This window comes from Perca fluviatilis, chromosome 22 (assembly GCF_010015445.1).
Source record: "Perca fluviatilis chromosome 22, GENO_Pfluv_1.0, whole genome shotgun sequence".
NCBI classification, from domain to species: domain Eukaryota; kingdom Metazoa; phylum Chordata; class Actinopteri; order Perciformes; family Percidae; genus Perca; species Perca fluviatilis.
Window position 1 is genome coordinate 28,125,041 of NC_053133.1, and position 17,458 is coordinate 28,142,498.

Genomic DNA, 17,458 nt, shown 5'->3' on the forward strand with positions numbered 1-17,458 from the left:
TTTTTATATTTCCCCCCCACTAGTTTTGGTGATATTGTTGATTCTGTAAAACAGCTCTTGAACATCAGTAACAGTTTATTTATTTATTTATTTGACAGGGACAATGCACAGCTCCTTAGCAGTACCAGAATTAGCTATAAGCTAATTCCCATCTGTAGTCCCTGGGCAGGAAACAGAGAATAACATCTCTACAACTAACACTACTTTGACAACAAGAACCACAACATTAAAACACCACAACGATAGAACCAACAATAAAATCCCAACATTTAGACCCCACTACAACAGGACTTCACTACATAAAGATTGGCTGTTTGGGTTGATGATTGATGGGAGCATGATTGGGTTGATTTCAGCCATGATTTTATCTTTAATTTAAAACCATCAAAGTTGTTCCATTCTCTGATCTCTCTTGGTACTGAGTTATAATACTTTGTGTCTCTAACAGAGAAGACTGATCTGCCCGACTCAGTAGATCTGTTCTGTACTGCACAGTCACCTCTGTTGGTCGTCCTAGTTCTCCTCCCAGTGCCTGAACACAGTGACAGGAACTCATTTAATGTTGGAGCGGCCAGATCATTGATTACTTTGTAGACTAGACTAACATCAGCAAGAAACACAAAACTGTCAAAGGTCATATGATTATGTTTTTGGATTATGTTACAATGATGATAACTTGATGGCTGTTTGTCCAATGCCTTGAGTGTTTGTTTAAGGAGTGGTTGCAGTGGAGCAAGGCTGAATCTCATTTCTCTGTCTTACCCCTTCCCCTTCCCCATTAGCCTCGTGAGACCGACTTGATCTGGCGAGCTCCAGTTGTCTACTCGCAGATCAGTCTGGCATCTTGAGATAGAGAAATTTGGAGCCGTTCGCCAAACGACCGACCAATCAGCGCTGGTTTTGAGGCGGGTTTAGGTGTGACGCAACGAGAAGTGACTGTTCAGTCTAAACAACATCGCAGCTTCCACGGATGAGATGAGCGTAGCTATCGCGCAAGTTTTTTCTGTCTATCACATATCATGTCTGTGGTGATAGACAGATGGTTTATCCAATCAGCTAACCATTATTTTCGCCCCTTTACTGGCACTGATTGGGATGTCTTCAAAAATGCCTGTCTGGATTTAAATGAACTGACAGAAACTGTGTCTGACTATATATCTTTCTGTAAGGACATGATCATCCCCCGTAAACCCATCTCCATTTATCCAAATAATAAACCTTGGGTCTCCAAATCAGTCAAAAGCATAATCAACCAGAGGAACATTTGCTTCAATCAGGGCGACATGATACAGCACATGGCATTATCAAAACAAGTGAAGAAGGAACTTAAGCTTGCCAAGTGCGTATATAAAGACAAAGTGGAAAAATTGTTGCGCACTGGAAATTCACGCGTGCGACGGTATTGACGGCCGATGGGTTTGCAGTCCAAAAAGTGTACTATTTCTCACAATGGGAAAACCGACCTGGACTTTTCTAATGAACTGAATGTTTTTTATAATCGGTTTAATGTTCAAGATTTTAGTGAGGAGATGTCGAGTGATGAAATGTAGACTGTAATCATGTAAATAATATTGTGCCCATTGATAAATTCATGGTCTCGAAACTCCTACGGGGTGTCAAAGAAAGGAAAAGTCCAGGTCCCGATGGGATCGGGGGTCGGGTTCTGAAGAACTGTGCTGTCCAGCTGGCAGACATCTTCTGCTTCATTTTTCAATTGTCCTTACAGCTGCATAAGGTCCCTTGTCTTTGGAAGGACTCAATAATTGTTCCTGTGCCTAAGATTCAAACTCCTAAGACCCTCAATGACTTCACACCAGTGGCACTTACATCTCTTGTCATGAAAATTTTTGAAAGGCTAGTGAAGGATGCCCTTTTGGACACTGTACGGGATAAGTTAGACCCCCTCCAGTTCGCCTATAGGCCGGGCAGAGGTGTGGACGATGCAACAGGGACACTTTTAAACATGGTTTTTAAACATCTTGAGGGGGCCAAGTCCCTTGTTCGTCTACTATTTATTGACTTCTCCTCCGCTTTTAACTGTATTCAGCCCCATGTCTTAGCAGACAGACTGAAGAACGCTCATAACATTGATAATGGACTGATCTGCTGGCTTATGGATTTTTTAACAGTGAGGTCACAACGGGTTAAAGTGAACAGTGTTTTATCAGATGCCCTTTTATCTTCTACTGGGTCCCCCCAGGGCTGTGTCCTCTCTTTCTCTTTTATTTGTTTTATATACAAATGAATGCCAAAGCCATCAGGAACGGCGCCACATCATTAAATTTGCGGATGATTCTGTCATTGTGTCTCTCCTCAGCAGTGACGACTCTGAACATGGTCCGGTAGTCAATGATTTTATTGATTGGTGTAAATCCTCCTTTTTAAACATTAATGTGGCAAAAACGAAAGAGATGTGCATTGACTTCAGAAGAAATCCCGCTGTCATTTCCCCGGTTGTAATGGACAATCAACCAGTTGAACTAGTGCAGCAGTACAAATATCTTGGGACTGTGATCGACAGTAAACTGTGCTTTGAGTCCCATGTTGATGCTGTGTGTAAAAAAGCACATCAGCGCATGTATTTTCTTCGTAAGCTTCGCAGTTTCAATGTCGACACTGTTTTTATGAAAATGTTCTACTCTTGTTTTATTGAATCAGTTCTTACTTTTACTTTTATTTGCTGGCACGGGTCACTTTCTATTAAAGAAAAAAATAGAATGCAAGGTATCATGAAGGTGTGCAGCAAAATTGCGGGCACACCGTTGGATGGCCTTCATGACCTATATAAGGCCAGATCTTTGAAAAAGGCGAGAGCCATCCTGGCTGATTCGAGTCATCCCTTGTGGGGTGAATTTATGTTGCTACCTCCCTCGGGCGTGATATAGTTCTCTGCGATGCAGGACGAAGAGATTTAAAAGATCATTCATCCCTGCTGTTATCCCCATTGTTAATAGTATCCTGTGAATCCAAATTTTAATTATGTTATACTGTTGTTGTGTTTCTTTGTTGCTGTTTGGTATTTGTTATTTGTTACTGCTGGCTGTAATTGAAATTGCCCCTCGGGGATAATAAAGTGACCCTTAACCTTCCCAAAAGTTCTCCAACAGAAAGTTCCCAGATGGATATGCCAAACAAATGCGAAGCAATCCATCTGGTGGAGTCAGGTTACTTCCCCATACCCCTTCGTCTTAAACCTAGCCCTTGTCCCTCGAAACCGAAGTGGTAAGGGTCGGGGTGAAAACAAACCCCTATGAAATGAGACACCACTTGGTTACATCATCATACATATTACTAGGATCTGATGCCTGTTGGCCAGTAACCTTTCCCTTCAGACCCCAGTCTGATGCCTGTTGGCCAGTAACCTTTCCCTCCAGACCCCAGTCTGATGCCTGTTGGCCAGTAACCTTTCCTTCCAGACCCCAGTCTGATGCCTGTTGGCCAGTAACCTTTCCCTTCAGACCCCAGTCTGATGCCTGTTGGCCAGTAACCTTTCCCTCCAGACCCCAGTCTGATGCCTGTTGGCCAGTAACCTTTCCCTCCAGATCCCAGTCTGAGGCCTGTTGGCCAGTAACCTTTCCCTTCAGACCCCAGTCTGATGCCTGTTGGCCAGTAACCTTTCCTTCCAGACCCCAGTCTGATGCCTGTTGGCCAGTAACCTTTCCCTTCAGACCCCAGTCTGATGTCTGTTGGCCAGTAACCTTTCCCTCCAGACCAGTGTTCGAATTATCTTTTTGTCTTCAAGGGGGTCTCTCTATCTCATAAAAAAAGTTGGCACACCCCGCGCATAGCCTAACAAGGCTATACAATTAAATAACCTAGGCGCACGTGGCGTTTTTGCGCAGTATGCACACAGCAGAGTCTTTTGCCAGGAGTCCAAGTCAAGTCTCTGGCCATCTGATCTTTCCCATAAATCTTATGAATTCAAAGCATGTCCAGACAGTACAGTATTAAAATCAGTTGTGGAATAACTTTATGGGGTCTACTTAATACATCCCTCTAGCCCTCAGACCTGGTGAAATATTAACCTAAGTCTGTCACATTATACGGATACAACTATAAAGTAACAATGTGCCTGTTCCCAGCATTAGCACAACACTTTGCCATGGTTAGCTTGTTACCTGTGATGATATCATATATTCTAAATGTAACGTCTCTTTCATTCAAAAAAATGTCTAATGTCGAAGTGGAAATCAAGAGAATAGTGGCAGCGCCACACCAGTTACAGAACAACATGCATCTCAACGTCAGTCCAAATTACGCACAATAAGCAGTTTGAACTCACTGATGTAATGCAATTTATTTTCTTAGGGCCCTATCTTGCACCCAGCGCAATTGCCTTTGTACACCGACGCATGTATCATTCCTATTTTGCACCCGACGCACAGCGGACTTTTCCCTCCACATGAGCACGTCGGTAAATTAGGGAATGTATTTGCGCTCCTGGGGGCGGTTCAGCGAAAAGAGGAGGCGTGTTCCGGCGCAAACGGTACTTGGTGCTATTTTGTAGTTTCAGAAACCAATTCCGCCACAGACCAGGAAAAACCTGGTCTAAAGTCAGTGGCACTAGTCTAAAGTCAGTAGCGCGTTATTCAGATGCTATTTTAGGGGCGCATGCTTGGCCATAATGTAGCTGTGCACAACGTGCATACACTTCTCTCATCTAAACGGACGCAGCAGTTCCCATTTTTGCAAACCATACATAATTACAAAGGAAAATATTACTGAAAATGCGCTTCAGGTGTTTGGATAGGTCAGGAGGCACTTTACAGTACAGTCCTCAAAATGTCCCAGCATTCTTTGGCTTGTTGTGATTTACACAACATTTCCATGAATCATGGATGTGTTGATGATATAAATGAGGAAATATTAGAGAACTTAAGGAGACGTGATGTTGAACTACGGCGGGATTGGACACTCCAGCGGGATCTGGTCCAGGAGTAATGCGCGATGCGCTCCTGGTGGAGCGGGTGGACGGAGATGGAGTGGGGGGAGGAGGAAGGTGCACAACAGGTGCAGGTGGTGCGTTTGGAGGCCCACGCTCCATGGCTGCACCAATCCTCTCCAGACTTGAGGAGATGCGCCCGAGAGGCCGAAGCAACATCGCCACCCGGCCAAGACGGGCATTTATTACTTTGCCGCATCCCGGACAGCTCCCGCTGGCGTGCGCCAGGAAAATCCACCGTTATAATAGCAATCCGCAATGGAACAAGCGCGCCTGCTCTTAAAGGTAATGTGAGATGACGCTCTGATTGGTTTATTTCACGTTACGCCCAAACCACACCTAGCTACTTCAGACAAACCCATTTTAAATTTGCGTCGGGCGCAAGAGTCATTTATCCCGCCGGTATAATAGCAACAGCGCCAGAGATCCGCCCACAAAGCTACTTGCATTTTGCGTTTAATACTTGCGTTTCAGATCGTTAAAATAGGGCCCTAAGTGTTAGTACGCTCAGTGAAACTGAGTCCAGCGCGAGAGAGACCCGACTCAGAGGAGGAGAGGTTAGTGAGACCAGACTCAGAGGAGGAGAGGTTAGTGAGACCAGACTCAGAGGAGGAGAGGTTAGTGAGACAAGACTCAGAGGAGGAGAGGTTAGTGAGACCAGACTCAGAGGAGGAGAGGTTAGTGAGACAAGACTCAGAGGAGGAGAGGTTAGTGAGACCAGACTCAGAGGAGGAGAGGTTAGTGAGACCAGACTCCAGAGGAGGAGAGGTTAGTGAGACAAGACTCAGAGGAGAAAAGAGGTTAGTGAGACCAGACTCAGAGGAGGAGAGGTTAGTGAGACAAGACTCAGAGGAGGAGAGGTTAGTGAGACCAGACTCAGAGGAGGAGAGGTTAGTGAGACCAGACTCAGAGGAGGAGAGGTTAGTGAGACAAGACTCAGAGGAGGAGAGGTTAGTGAGACCAGACTCAGAGGAGCAGAGGTTAGTGAGACAAGACTCAGAGGAGGAGAGGTTAGTGAGACCAGACTCAGAGGAGGAGAGGTTAGTGAGACCAGACTCAGAGGAGGAGAGGTTAGTGAGACAAGACTCAGAGGAGGAGAGGTTAGTGAGACCAGACTCAGAGGAGGAGAGGTTAGTGAGACCAGACTCAGAGGAGGAGAGGTTAGTGAGACCCGACTCAGAGGAGGAGAGGTTAGTGAGACCAGACTCAGAGGAGGAGAGGTTAGTGAGACAAGACTCAGAGGAGGAGAGGTTAGTGAGGCCAGCGTCTCCACGGCAGGTGACAGTGCGCACGGATCCGCTGCGCCACGCATGGATGAAATAATGAAATAGTAGCCTAAATAGGACTACAGTAACACAAATATGTGCAGAATTAAGACCCAGTGTTTGGTGGACTGGGGTACACCTTGTTCACTTAATAGCCTACAAATCATCCACGGGATCAATTACGCATCACATGAGTTTGCCCACCCGACACAGCGTTTGTTCCTGGGGAGATGGATCAGTGCGTCCTGCCTCCTGTGCGCCATGGATGTCTGAGCCTCAGCAACTACTAACTATAAATATATAATTTACCTGTTCCCAGCATTAGCACAACACTTAGCAATGGTTAGCTTGTTACCTGTGACGAAATATGCTAAATAACGTCTCTTTCACATTTGCGTGTGAGTGACTGACCTGCCTGGGTGCGTTTTGAGATGCCTGATGAAGTCCGACGTTACACCTTGCACGTAGCTGTTGGCTTACTGCCACTGTTTACAAAGTTATTGAAAACAAAACTAATGACAAAAGCAAGATCACTTCTTCGGACTTGCAAGTGCTGTGAAATCGATCGTATGTGGTTTGCTCACGTAGCCTAGTGGTGTGATGGTGAAGTGCAGTCATGCTGCGTTCATGAGCGTAGGGTAGGCTCAGGTCTACGTCCGTAGCCTATATTTTAATTTAACATCTTTAATGGTAAGATATCGCACAGGGATGGATAATGAGCGTTGATTAAGATTAAATTACAATGCCACATATGGCAGACACCTTCAGATATGAGAGACCCCCTCAGATTTTTGACTTTGGGGCTTTCATGGGAGCCAGTCCTCACTCTATGGGAGCTCGGCTCCCTCTGGCTCCCACGTAATTCGGACAATGCTCCAGACCCCAGTCTGATGCCTGTTGGCCAGTAACCTTTCCCTCCAACCCCCATTTCTTTCATTAGTGTCCTGTATCATAACCAACAACAATGTACAGGTACATGAACAGGAATGAATTACACATGATTACAATAATACAGTACCAATACAATAATGAATGGCTACAACATGAACGCAGAAACTTCTGCTCGTTTTCAGCCCAAAAGTGGATCAGCTGCCGGGTTTCCTCAGGCGTCCCTCTGTGATACAGGACGGTATATGTAAAGCATGTATCGATGTCTCTAAAGCAAGTAGTGTTATGCAGTGATATCAAACGAAATTAACTGCTAATGGAGTTTAGTCAACACTGTAGACATGCATGTTGTCCATTCAAGGCAGAGAAATGTGGGACTGTTGTGCAAATAAGCAATGTAACGTTAGCGTTAGTGTAGCAAACTAGCGATTTCAGTGTTTCCCACAGATTAGAAAGCATACACGGCTGTGCAGTGTACTCTGGGTACCCCTTGCTTTCAAGTAAGCTTGCGTCTTTGCTTAAAACTAAGGGGTATCTACCCCTTCCCCTTAGCCCGACCCCTCGATCAAAACGAGAATTGGGATAGCCCTTACTCTCACGTGAACGCGCAAAACTAAAACCTCAGCTCAGCTACATGGTGTCACGGACTAGCGCTGAAAACGACTCGACAAAAGTCTGGAGTTGAGGGAAATATGCGTGGTCAAAGCCCCGGCTGTGAACGGTTTCATTTCCTATAAATTCTTCACAATAAAAGTCCTCAGTTATTTTGGTATTTGAATGTTTTTATTATGAAGCAGTAAAATCCAGAAATGTTGGGGATTCATTAGCAGTAACATAACGCGATGCATTGTTACTTAGCAACAGCATTCTTTGACAAAAGCTTGTCTAATCCGTTAAAAGGAATGTTTTACAATCCACCCCCCACTGTGACTAGTTTACAAGGCAAAGTCACCCCCACTTTGAAAAAATACCCGCCATTGGCTGGTGGATGGTGCTAATTTACACCCAGCACACACACACACACACACACACACACACACACACACACACACACACACACACACACACACACACACACACACACACACACATAAACACACACACAGACACACACATACATAGAGACACACAAACACACACACACACACACACATAGAAACACACACATATAGACACACACACACACACGCACACAGAGACACACAAACATATAGACACACACACACACACACACACACACACACACACACACATAGAGACACATATACACACACACACACATATAGACACGCACACACACACACACACAAGTTAAAGTATCAAAGAGAGTGAACCATGTTTTCAAATGCAGATGTTTGAAGTCTCTTTAGTCTGATCTGTCACCAACAATTATTTGTTTAAAAATGTATTTAGAAAGAAAGCAAAACATGATAGCATTAATATTAAAACTTCACTGCACATAGAACTAACTAAAGGTCCATGTTTCTATCTTTACTTAGATTGTTAAATAAAGATTTGTGTATTTTTAATTTGCCCATTTTCTATAGTTCTTATATATTTTTTTTCATTTAGACAGGAAAAATGTACAATTAAACATTCAATTTGTATAAAAACAAGGAGAGATGCTTTGTACCAGGTTTTAACGCAATTGCTATTTTCCGCCTGTAGCCTCGTTCCTAAATTACACAGTTTACATTTTAAGTCAGAGGGATGCAATTAAAGTCACAAAAGTACCTTTGTTTATTGTAAAATATCTTTTTTTAAATATATGTGGAAAGAAAGCAATAGAACTAACAACTGATTTTAAACAAAATTCATTTTAGGGGAAAGATCATTGATTAGGACAAAATATTGTTGAGCTACACATTTAAAACATCAACACATCTATTCTTTATTTAGATTGGATTACTGCGGTTTGTCAGAGATCAGCTGTGCTGCTCTGGCCTCAGCTCTGAAGTCCAACCCCTCCCATCTGAAAGAGCTGGACCTGACCTACAACAAGAACCTGAAGGATTCAGGAGTGAAGCTGCTGTGTGCTGGATTGAAGAGTCCAAACTGTAGACTGGAGACTCTGAGGTCAGTTCATCTATTTCATTCTTCTACAGTGTAAATCTATTAAAATTAAATCCATAAAAGAAGTTTTTACATTTCTATCAGTTCACTTGTTTTCTGTGTTTGTCTGAGAACAAATCACAACAACTCTTTGTTTGTTTTCAGTTTGTCAGTCTGAACAGTTTGTCTCCAGATGTAGTCTGGACTCAAACTGGATCAGTCTTTGTCAGAAAACTATAAGATTTATTCTTCAATGTGCTGCAAAATTAAATCAAAATTTAAAAAAGTTTTTACATGTGAAACGCAGCCATAATAAAAAAATGAAATAGGGCTGTACAATTTGTAGATAAGTCATATTGTGATTAACAATACTATGATTGCAAAAATAAATGCACCAAACAGTAAATAAAAAATGTCTTGCTAAAGAAACCCAGAAAACCCTCAACATGTTGGGTTCCTTAAAAAAAATCAAACGAAATATATAGAATATAAAAACATAAAAAACTTGTCTATAAAAAGGTATAAAGGAAGAATTAAATGAGTAGAGACAATAAAGAATGAAGAAAGAGAGAGAAAGTAAAATAATTACAATAAAAAAAACAGGGACATGTTTACTACAGTTCCAGATGTTTTAAATGATAGAGGAGAAAGTTAAGTTTGGTTTGCTCAACAGCACAAATGAAAAATAGAACAAATAAGAAAAACAAAAATTCTCATTAAAATAATACATTGTATATGCCACATTAAGGATGGGTGTAATAAAATAACTATTGATTAAGTTACAAAATCTACTTTGTCCAACCTGTTGGTAAAGTGTGAAGAACACCAAGCTTCTTAAGCCCCAGTGTCTTCTTCTGTGGTTTCTACTGTGGGTAAAGTGAAGGCTGTTACAACGTGGAGACTGGAGTGGACACTGAGTGAGACGCACACAGCTCACCTTTTAGTTTCCTTAAATCACACAGTTTATGAGGTTAGTTATTCACACACAGTGACATCATGACTGGGATTAGATCAATCGTGCAGCATTAAAACAGTTCAATGTATTTTCCAGATGATGTCACTCTTTCTCTCTCTCTCACCAACATGACATCATGACTTCATGTAAACATACACGCGCGACTTCCTTAAGCCAAGTGGCGTGTTATATCTACATATTTTGAGATATCAGCGTGTATGTCTACGCTGTATACAGCGGGCGTAAACATACACGCCACTTGGCGTGTTATCGCGAGAAGAAAGCTACGGTTGAGTTTAGGAAACGTGACACACAGGACCTGATCCCCGGTCTCCTGGGTGAAAGTCCTGTGTTGTTTGACCCATCCTCCCCCCCGACCATCCTCCCCCGACCATCCTCCCCCGACCATCCTCCCCCGACCATCCTCCCCCGACCATCCCTCCCCCGACCATCCTCCCCCGACCATCCTCCCCCGACCATCCCCCCCCGACCATCCCCCCCCGACCATCCTCCCTACACAGATTTCCTCCCTTTCATTCTACTCGCTACGGCGTCAATTAACACACAATCACAAGGTAATGGAAGTCAATAGAGGCCAAATGGTGTTGATGAACACGCTAAAAGAGAGTATGCGTCTTGATAACACGCCAATAATGACATACGAATACGAAAAAAACACACACACACACACACACACATATAGACCCACACACACATAGAGACACACACACACACACACACACACACACACATACATATAGAGACACACACAGGGTGGGGAATTAACTTCTTTGCCCACCAGCCACAGTTGCTGGTGGATGCCCAATTTTACCAGCCACTTATATTTTTTACTAGCCACTTTTTCCAGAATTCAAATTCATAAAAGAAGGTGCACTAGAATATTTTGAATTGCTACAATAAATATTTTTTTATTTATATATATATATATATCATAGGCAAATAAAAAGTGATGTGAAAATACATGTTTGACTCATCTCTCAGTAACATAGCATTAAACAGTCCCTCCAGGATTTTGCGGCCTTTTTTTTTAGATTGTTGCAGCCCAAAATGCCTGATTTTTTGCGGCATCTTTTGTAAAGAATTGTGATAAAAGTTGTTGGTAGAATATGAAAATGGCTGGTTGATTTAAGACCAAAAATAATACTTTATTGAATGAATACATTTGAACATTTCTGTCAGTGGTGTGTTGATCTTTGCATTGTTAGTTTATTTCCTAACCTGGCCTGGGACACCCATTCATACGCTTTGATAAAGGACTCTAACTTATTTATCATTTCACTTACAATAACAAGCGTAGCTGTCCTCAATTTAGGTCATCCTGTACGTCTCATCTCCGGGTTTTCCTACATCCACCGCGTGTGTGTGTGTGTGTCACTGTGTGTGTGTCACTGTGTGTGTTTGTGTATATGTGTGTGGGTATGTGTGACACTGTGTGTGTGCGTGCGTCAGTCGCGGGGGGAACTGAGCAGCAGAGAGCCGACAGGATTATTAAAACAGCAGCAGCTTTCAGCGACTGAGAAATGGTGACAGCGTACATTAAGTTTAATACAGGTTGGCAGGACGCTCTGAAATGTTTAGCACGGTCTTTCTCTGGTTGTTTTGTCAATGCTCCACTTGTTCCAAAAGTAGCTTCTCTTTTTCTTTACTTGGCCCTCAACAGTTTGTACAGCCATAGCTACTGCTGACTCCGCGGAGGGCCTCTTAACACCGGGGATATGTCGCCACATTTTTTAACTGATAATTTTGGTTTGGTCTGTACCTCAGCTCAGCTACATGGTGTCACGGACTAGCGCTGAAAACGACTCGACAAAAGTCTGGAGTTGAGGGAAATATGCGTGGTCAAAGCCCCGGCTGTGAACGGTTTCATTTCCTATAAGTTCTTCACAATAAAAGTCCTCAGTTATTTTGGTATTTGAATGTTTTTATTATGAAGCAGCAAAATCTGGAAATGTTGGGGATTCATTAGCAGTAACATAACGCCATGCATTGTTACTTAGCAACAGCATTCTTTGACAAAAGCTTGTCCAATCCGTTACAAGGAATGTTTTACAATCCACCCCCCACTGTGACTAGTTTACAAGGCAAAGTCACCCCCACTTTGAAAAAATACCCGCCATTGGCTGGTGGAGGGTGCTAATTTCCCACCCTGCACACACACACACACACACACACACACACACACACACACACACACACACACACACACACACACAGAGACACAAACGTATAGACACACACACACACATAGAGACACACAAACATATAGACACACACACACACACACATGATAAAGGAGCAGAGAGTGAAGCATGTTTCCAAATGCAGATGTTTGAAGTCTCTTTAGTCTGATCTGTCACCAACAATTATTTGTTTAAAAAATGTATTTAGAAAGAAAGCAAAACATGATAGCATTAATATTAAAACTTCACTGCACATACAACTAACTAAAGGTCCATGTTTCTATCTTTACTTAGATTGTAAAATAATGATTTGAGTATTTAAATTTGGCCATTTTCTATAGTTCTTATGAATTTTTTTTCATTTAGACAGAAACAATGTACAATTAAACATTAACTTTGTATAAAAACAAGGAGAGATGCTTTGTACCAGGTTTTAACGCAATTTCTATTTTCCGCCTGTAGCCTCGTTCCTAAATTACACAGTTTACATTTTAAGTCAGAGGGATGCAATTAAAGTCACAAAAGTACCTTTGTTTATTGTGAAATATCTTTTTTTAAATATATGTGGAAAGAAAGCACAACATGACAGCATTCATATCAAAACTGCACATAAAACTAACAACTGATTATAAACAATATTCATTTTAGGGGAAAGATCATTGATTAAGACAAAATATTGTTGAGCTACACATTTAAACATCAACACATCTGTTCTTTATGCAGATTGAAGTACTGCGGTTTGTCAGAGATCAGCTGTGCTGCTCTGGCCTCAGCTCTGAAGTCCAACCCCTCCCATCTGAAAGAGCTGGACCTGAGTGGCAACGACAACCTGAAGGATTCAGGAGTGAAGCTGCTGTGTGCTGGATTGGAGAGTCCAAATTGTAGACTGGAGACTCTGAGGTCAGTTCATCTATTTCATTCTTCTACAGTGTTAATCTATTAAAATTAAATCAACTGTCAAAATAAAGGCCGAAAATGCCCCAAAAATAATCTATAAAGCCAGATTGTATAAGGTTTGTAATTGTTCATTATCAAACTCTGAGTTGCCCTTCACCAACGTGTCCTTTTTTATGAATATTAATCACCACCCTCAATTCCGTGGTTGAATATTAATCAACCACGGAGGACCACACATATTCAAAATCCAAATTTCAGGAACAGGAGTCTTCTTCTTCTTCTTCTTCTTCTTCTTCTTCTTCTCTTCTTCTTCTTCTTCTCGCCCAGAATAAGAAAACGTAGATTGAAAAGAGCGAGAGAGCGGCGTCATCAGAAAAAAGAGTGACCACTGGAGCAGCTTTGGAGGCCCACACCAAATCCCAACTAGTTACTGATCCTCTGACCGCTGCATCTCCTTTTCTTTCCTCTCTCTCCGGTCCGTGGGGGGGGGGGGGCGTGCCCCCTCGTGGTGTGAAGCGTCCACGCCACTCTCCCACATGCACTCCAACAACCACGGCTGATAGACGGCTGGAGCAGCTCTGCTGCTGAGGACCTCTGGTTACACAGGACACCCCCCACGCGGGAAGGAATGTCTTCACAGCTCTTCATTGGCCCACTTCCACATAGCCGGGCAGATGGTGGTGACAGATCTCACAGAGTTCATTGGCTTCCCCACATGGCCCGGCTCTCAGTGGAGAATGTCCAAACTCCCCTGTTCCAGTCCTCTCTCACCATGTACAGTCCTTTTCCTCTCAGTGTCCAGCGGCTTCACTTCTCAGTGTCGCTAAACCCCCCAGCTCCCGTCTCGCTACTGCTTTAAAGAGGGCTGTTTCCATTTCTGGGTCAGTCCTTTTTCTCCTCCTCTCTCCACTCCTCCTCCACACTCCTCCACTCCTCCACCTCCACTCCTCCACTCTCCTCCCCCCTCCTCCACTCCTCCCTCTCTCCCCCATCTCTCCACACCTCTTCCATCCACTCCTCTCTCTCTCCCCACATCTCTCTTCCCCACCACCCCCTCTCTCTCTCTCTCATCTCCTCTCTCTCCTCCCTCCCTCTCTCCTCCCTCACCACACCATCTCTCTCTCCTCATTCTTCCTCCTCATCCTCTATACCTCCCTCTCTCCCACCTCCTATCCTCTCTCTCCTCTCACCCTCTCCCCATCCCCATCCACATCCTCCCGCATCCGCTTTTCCCACATCATCTCTCTCTCCACCCCTCTTTTTCCATCTCATCTGCCCACCCTCCACTCCACCTCCACCTCTCTCTCACACCACACCTCCTCCACTCTCTCCACCTCCACCTCCACTGCGGTTTGGTTTGCTAGACTTTGTGGTCAGTTCGTGGCTGTCAATACGTCTCTACTTATTTATTTCGATATATGATCTCAACGCTAGATGGGAGAAATTCTTACACAATGTAACCTTAAAAAAAGAAAAAAACACGCCAAAACGTTAAAAAAGAAACAACAAAAAAATGATGAAAAAAACGATAAAAAACACAAAAAACTGTCAAAAATAAGCACCCAACACATTAAAAAAGTAAGAAGAACATTGGGAAAAAGCGGAAAAGAATCATGAAAAGAGATTAAAATGTTGAAAAAGTGACTAAAAACACTAAAATGTAAAATACTAAACTTTATGTAACAGTGACTGAAACATTGAGACAACAAAAGTGTTTTTTTCATGGTTGACGGGAAGACAACACAAGGGTTAATATTAAAACTGCTCTGCACATAGAACTAACAACTCATTTTAAACAATACTCCTTTTAGGGAAAGATCATTGATTAGGACATAGTAATGTTGAGCTACACATTTAAAACATCAACACATCTGATTGGATTATAAATAGATGTGTATCTTTCTTCAGATGTGAGAGCTGTGGTCTGTCAGAGATCAGCTGTTCTCCTCTGGTCTCAGTGAGGTCAGAGTCCTGAGTCAACCAGACCATTGGTTCTTATCATCTCCTCCCAAATCAAGATCCCAAGAGACTTTTCTTTCTCTAAAGTGGGCTTTGCTGTCCTCTTTTACACACTAACCTAACACACACACACACACACACATACACACACACACACAAACACACACATACACACACACACACACACACACACACACATACACAGATCAACTACCCCCATAGTCATGTGATGCTGCAACCCAGAATCACTAGCCTCCATCTTGGGGTTAAATAGTCTGTTGGTTCATCTCCTCCAGTAGCCATTTTGCTCCTTGCTCTAAAAACTACAAAGAGCCTCACATCTCGCAGAGTTTCATCCTCCATCTTGATCTCACGTGGCTTAGATACCAGCCCATTCTCACGGCAGTTCGTGTAAATGTACACGTTATTCTTAATCTATTGAACGTGTTCACGGAGATGTTTTTCTCGTTTTTTACGTTGTGGACAACACGAAAATGTGAACCAATTTATTTCAATGGGAAGCATATTACGTGGCCACAGAACGAAATTGTAGGGAGTAATATAAAAAGCCGAAAAACGTATGGAGGTTGGTCGGGGTGGTGGATGGGTCAAACAACACAGGACTTTCACGCCGGAGACCGGGAGGAAAACTCGGGTGAATCAGCTGCGAGACATTTCGACGTTGACCCCAGAAGAATCCGATACTGGAAAAAACAGAAGGATGAGCTGACAAGATTAGCCGACCAGAGCAGAGCACGGCTAATTGGAGGTGGGAGGAAAAAAGTTAGCCTGGAGCTAGAATCAAAGCTGCCAGAGTGGATCTACTCCATGTGGGACAAACACAACCGAGTATCAAGAAAAATGATACAAAATAAAGCGTTGGAAATCTACAATTCCGTGAGTGACAGAGGAGATTTGTTTGTGGCTAGCAGGGGTTGGCTACAACGATTTCTACAGCGCAATGGTTTCTGACTTCGACGTCGCACCACCATGGCGCAGAAAGACCCAGATCTACTAAATGAGAAACTCGTTTCGTACGTTGACTATGTTAGCAAGGCTGTCAGTTCTAAAAAGATTTTAGAGAAGGACATAATTGCAATGGACGAGACTACAGTTTGGTTTGACATGGTGTCTCCCACTACTGTTGACACACGAGGAGCAAAGAGTGTGGCTCTGAAAACCACAGGACACGAGAAAAGCCATCTTACCGTTGTCCTCGCTGGCAAGGCCGACGGCACCAAACTGAAGCCATATATCGTTTTCAAAGGGGCTATTCGTGAAGTGAAAGCAATGCAGCAGCAGATCTCCAGCGCAGTAATCGCCACTTCTGCGAATGGCTGGATGAATGACACTCTGACGGCAGACTGGCTGAAGTCTGTGGTGGGAAAATTCAACTTCACCCCGCGGCTGCTGGCGTGGGACTCATACCGCTGCCACATCAGTGCCGCCACCAAAGATGAGTTAAAAGGTGGCTACAATATCACAAAAAGTCTTTTAAAGTTTGTGGACTGTCTGTGAAAACTGACGGGAGCGAAGACGACCTCATCCTCTGCTTCAGGGAGGGACAGCCTTGCGCCGCTGGACGGGAGGCGCTCGATCAGGTCCGACAGCAGGGCCGGGAGAACCGCCGCGAAACTCCTCAGGAGGAGGAAGATGAAGAGGAGTTGTTTAACAATGAACTTGTAGTTCTTGATGATGGTGAGGATGGTGATTTTGAGGAGGAGGACTGACCACCATATTGTTACGGGTAATTACACTGTTTCATTTATCGAGGTAAGCTGCGATGTTAATATTAAAGCAATTTTGTTCGGATTTTGCTTGCAGCTGAATGTTATTAGATACCGGCAGTTGACTGTGCGTGTGCTGTCAGGAATGTCTTTTGACAGTTAATGTTAGGGTATCCAGAGTAGCGTTACTTCAGATTTGTTGTTGTTGTTGTTTTTATGTTTTGACATTGGATGCCATGATGTGACATACCGTATACCGTACTTACTACACACAAGTACCGGTATGTGTAGCTCTGAAGAAACATTGATTTTTGTCATGTTAATGCATGGTTATGGCTACCGTCTGTAACTGTACAGTAATTTGAAATAAACACACCCGGTACATTTACAGGGTTCAAACTGATACAATGGTGGTGTTTGATTAATTCTGACCCAAATTGCTTTGTCGCTCTCCTGGCTGTTGTTGTATATGGTGATATTTTTGCAAATATTTCTTAAAAAATTAATGATCTCTGTCAACTGGAATGCAATGGTTTTTCATTTAAAACATGGAATTAGAAATAAAGGCCTGC

The 17,458-nt window shown here is 43.2% G+C and overlaps 2 protein-coding genes across 2 annotated transcripts in view; one reads left to right on the top strand and one right to left on the bottom strand.

Moving 5' to 3' along the window:
* LOC120552569 (NLR family CARD domain-containing protein 3-like) overlaps positions 1-17,458 on the bottom strand; it is a 1,238,648-nt gene that overhangs the window by 866,668 nt on the left and 354,522 nt on the right. The gene's annotated exons all lie outside the window — the stretch shown is intronic.
* Positions 1-17,458, top strand: part of LOC120552568 (NACHT, LRR and PYD domains-containing protein 12-like) — a gene marked incomplete in the record, with an annotated part of 803,490 nt that overhangs the window by 762,490 nt on the left and 23,542 nt on the right. Inside the window, 2 exon segments of the mRNA XM_039790738.1 lie at positions 8,995-9,171; positions 13,027-13,203. Of these exon segments, the coding sequence (XP_039646672.1) occupies positions 8,995-9,171; positions 13,027-13,203 (354 nt within the window).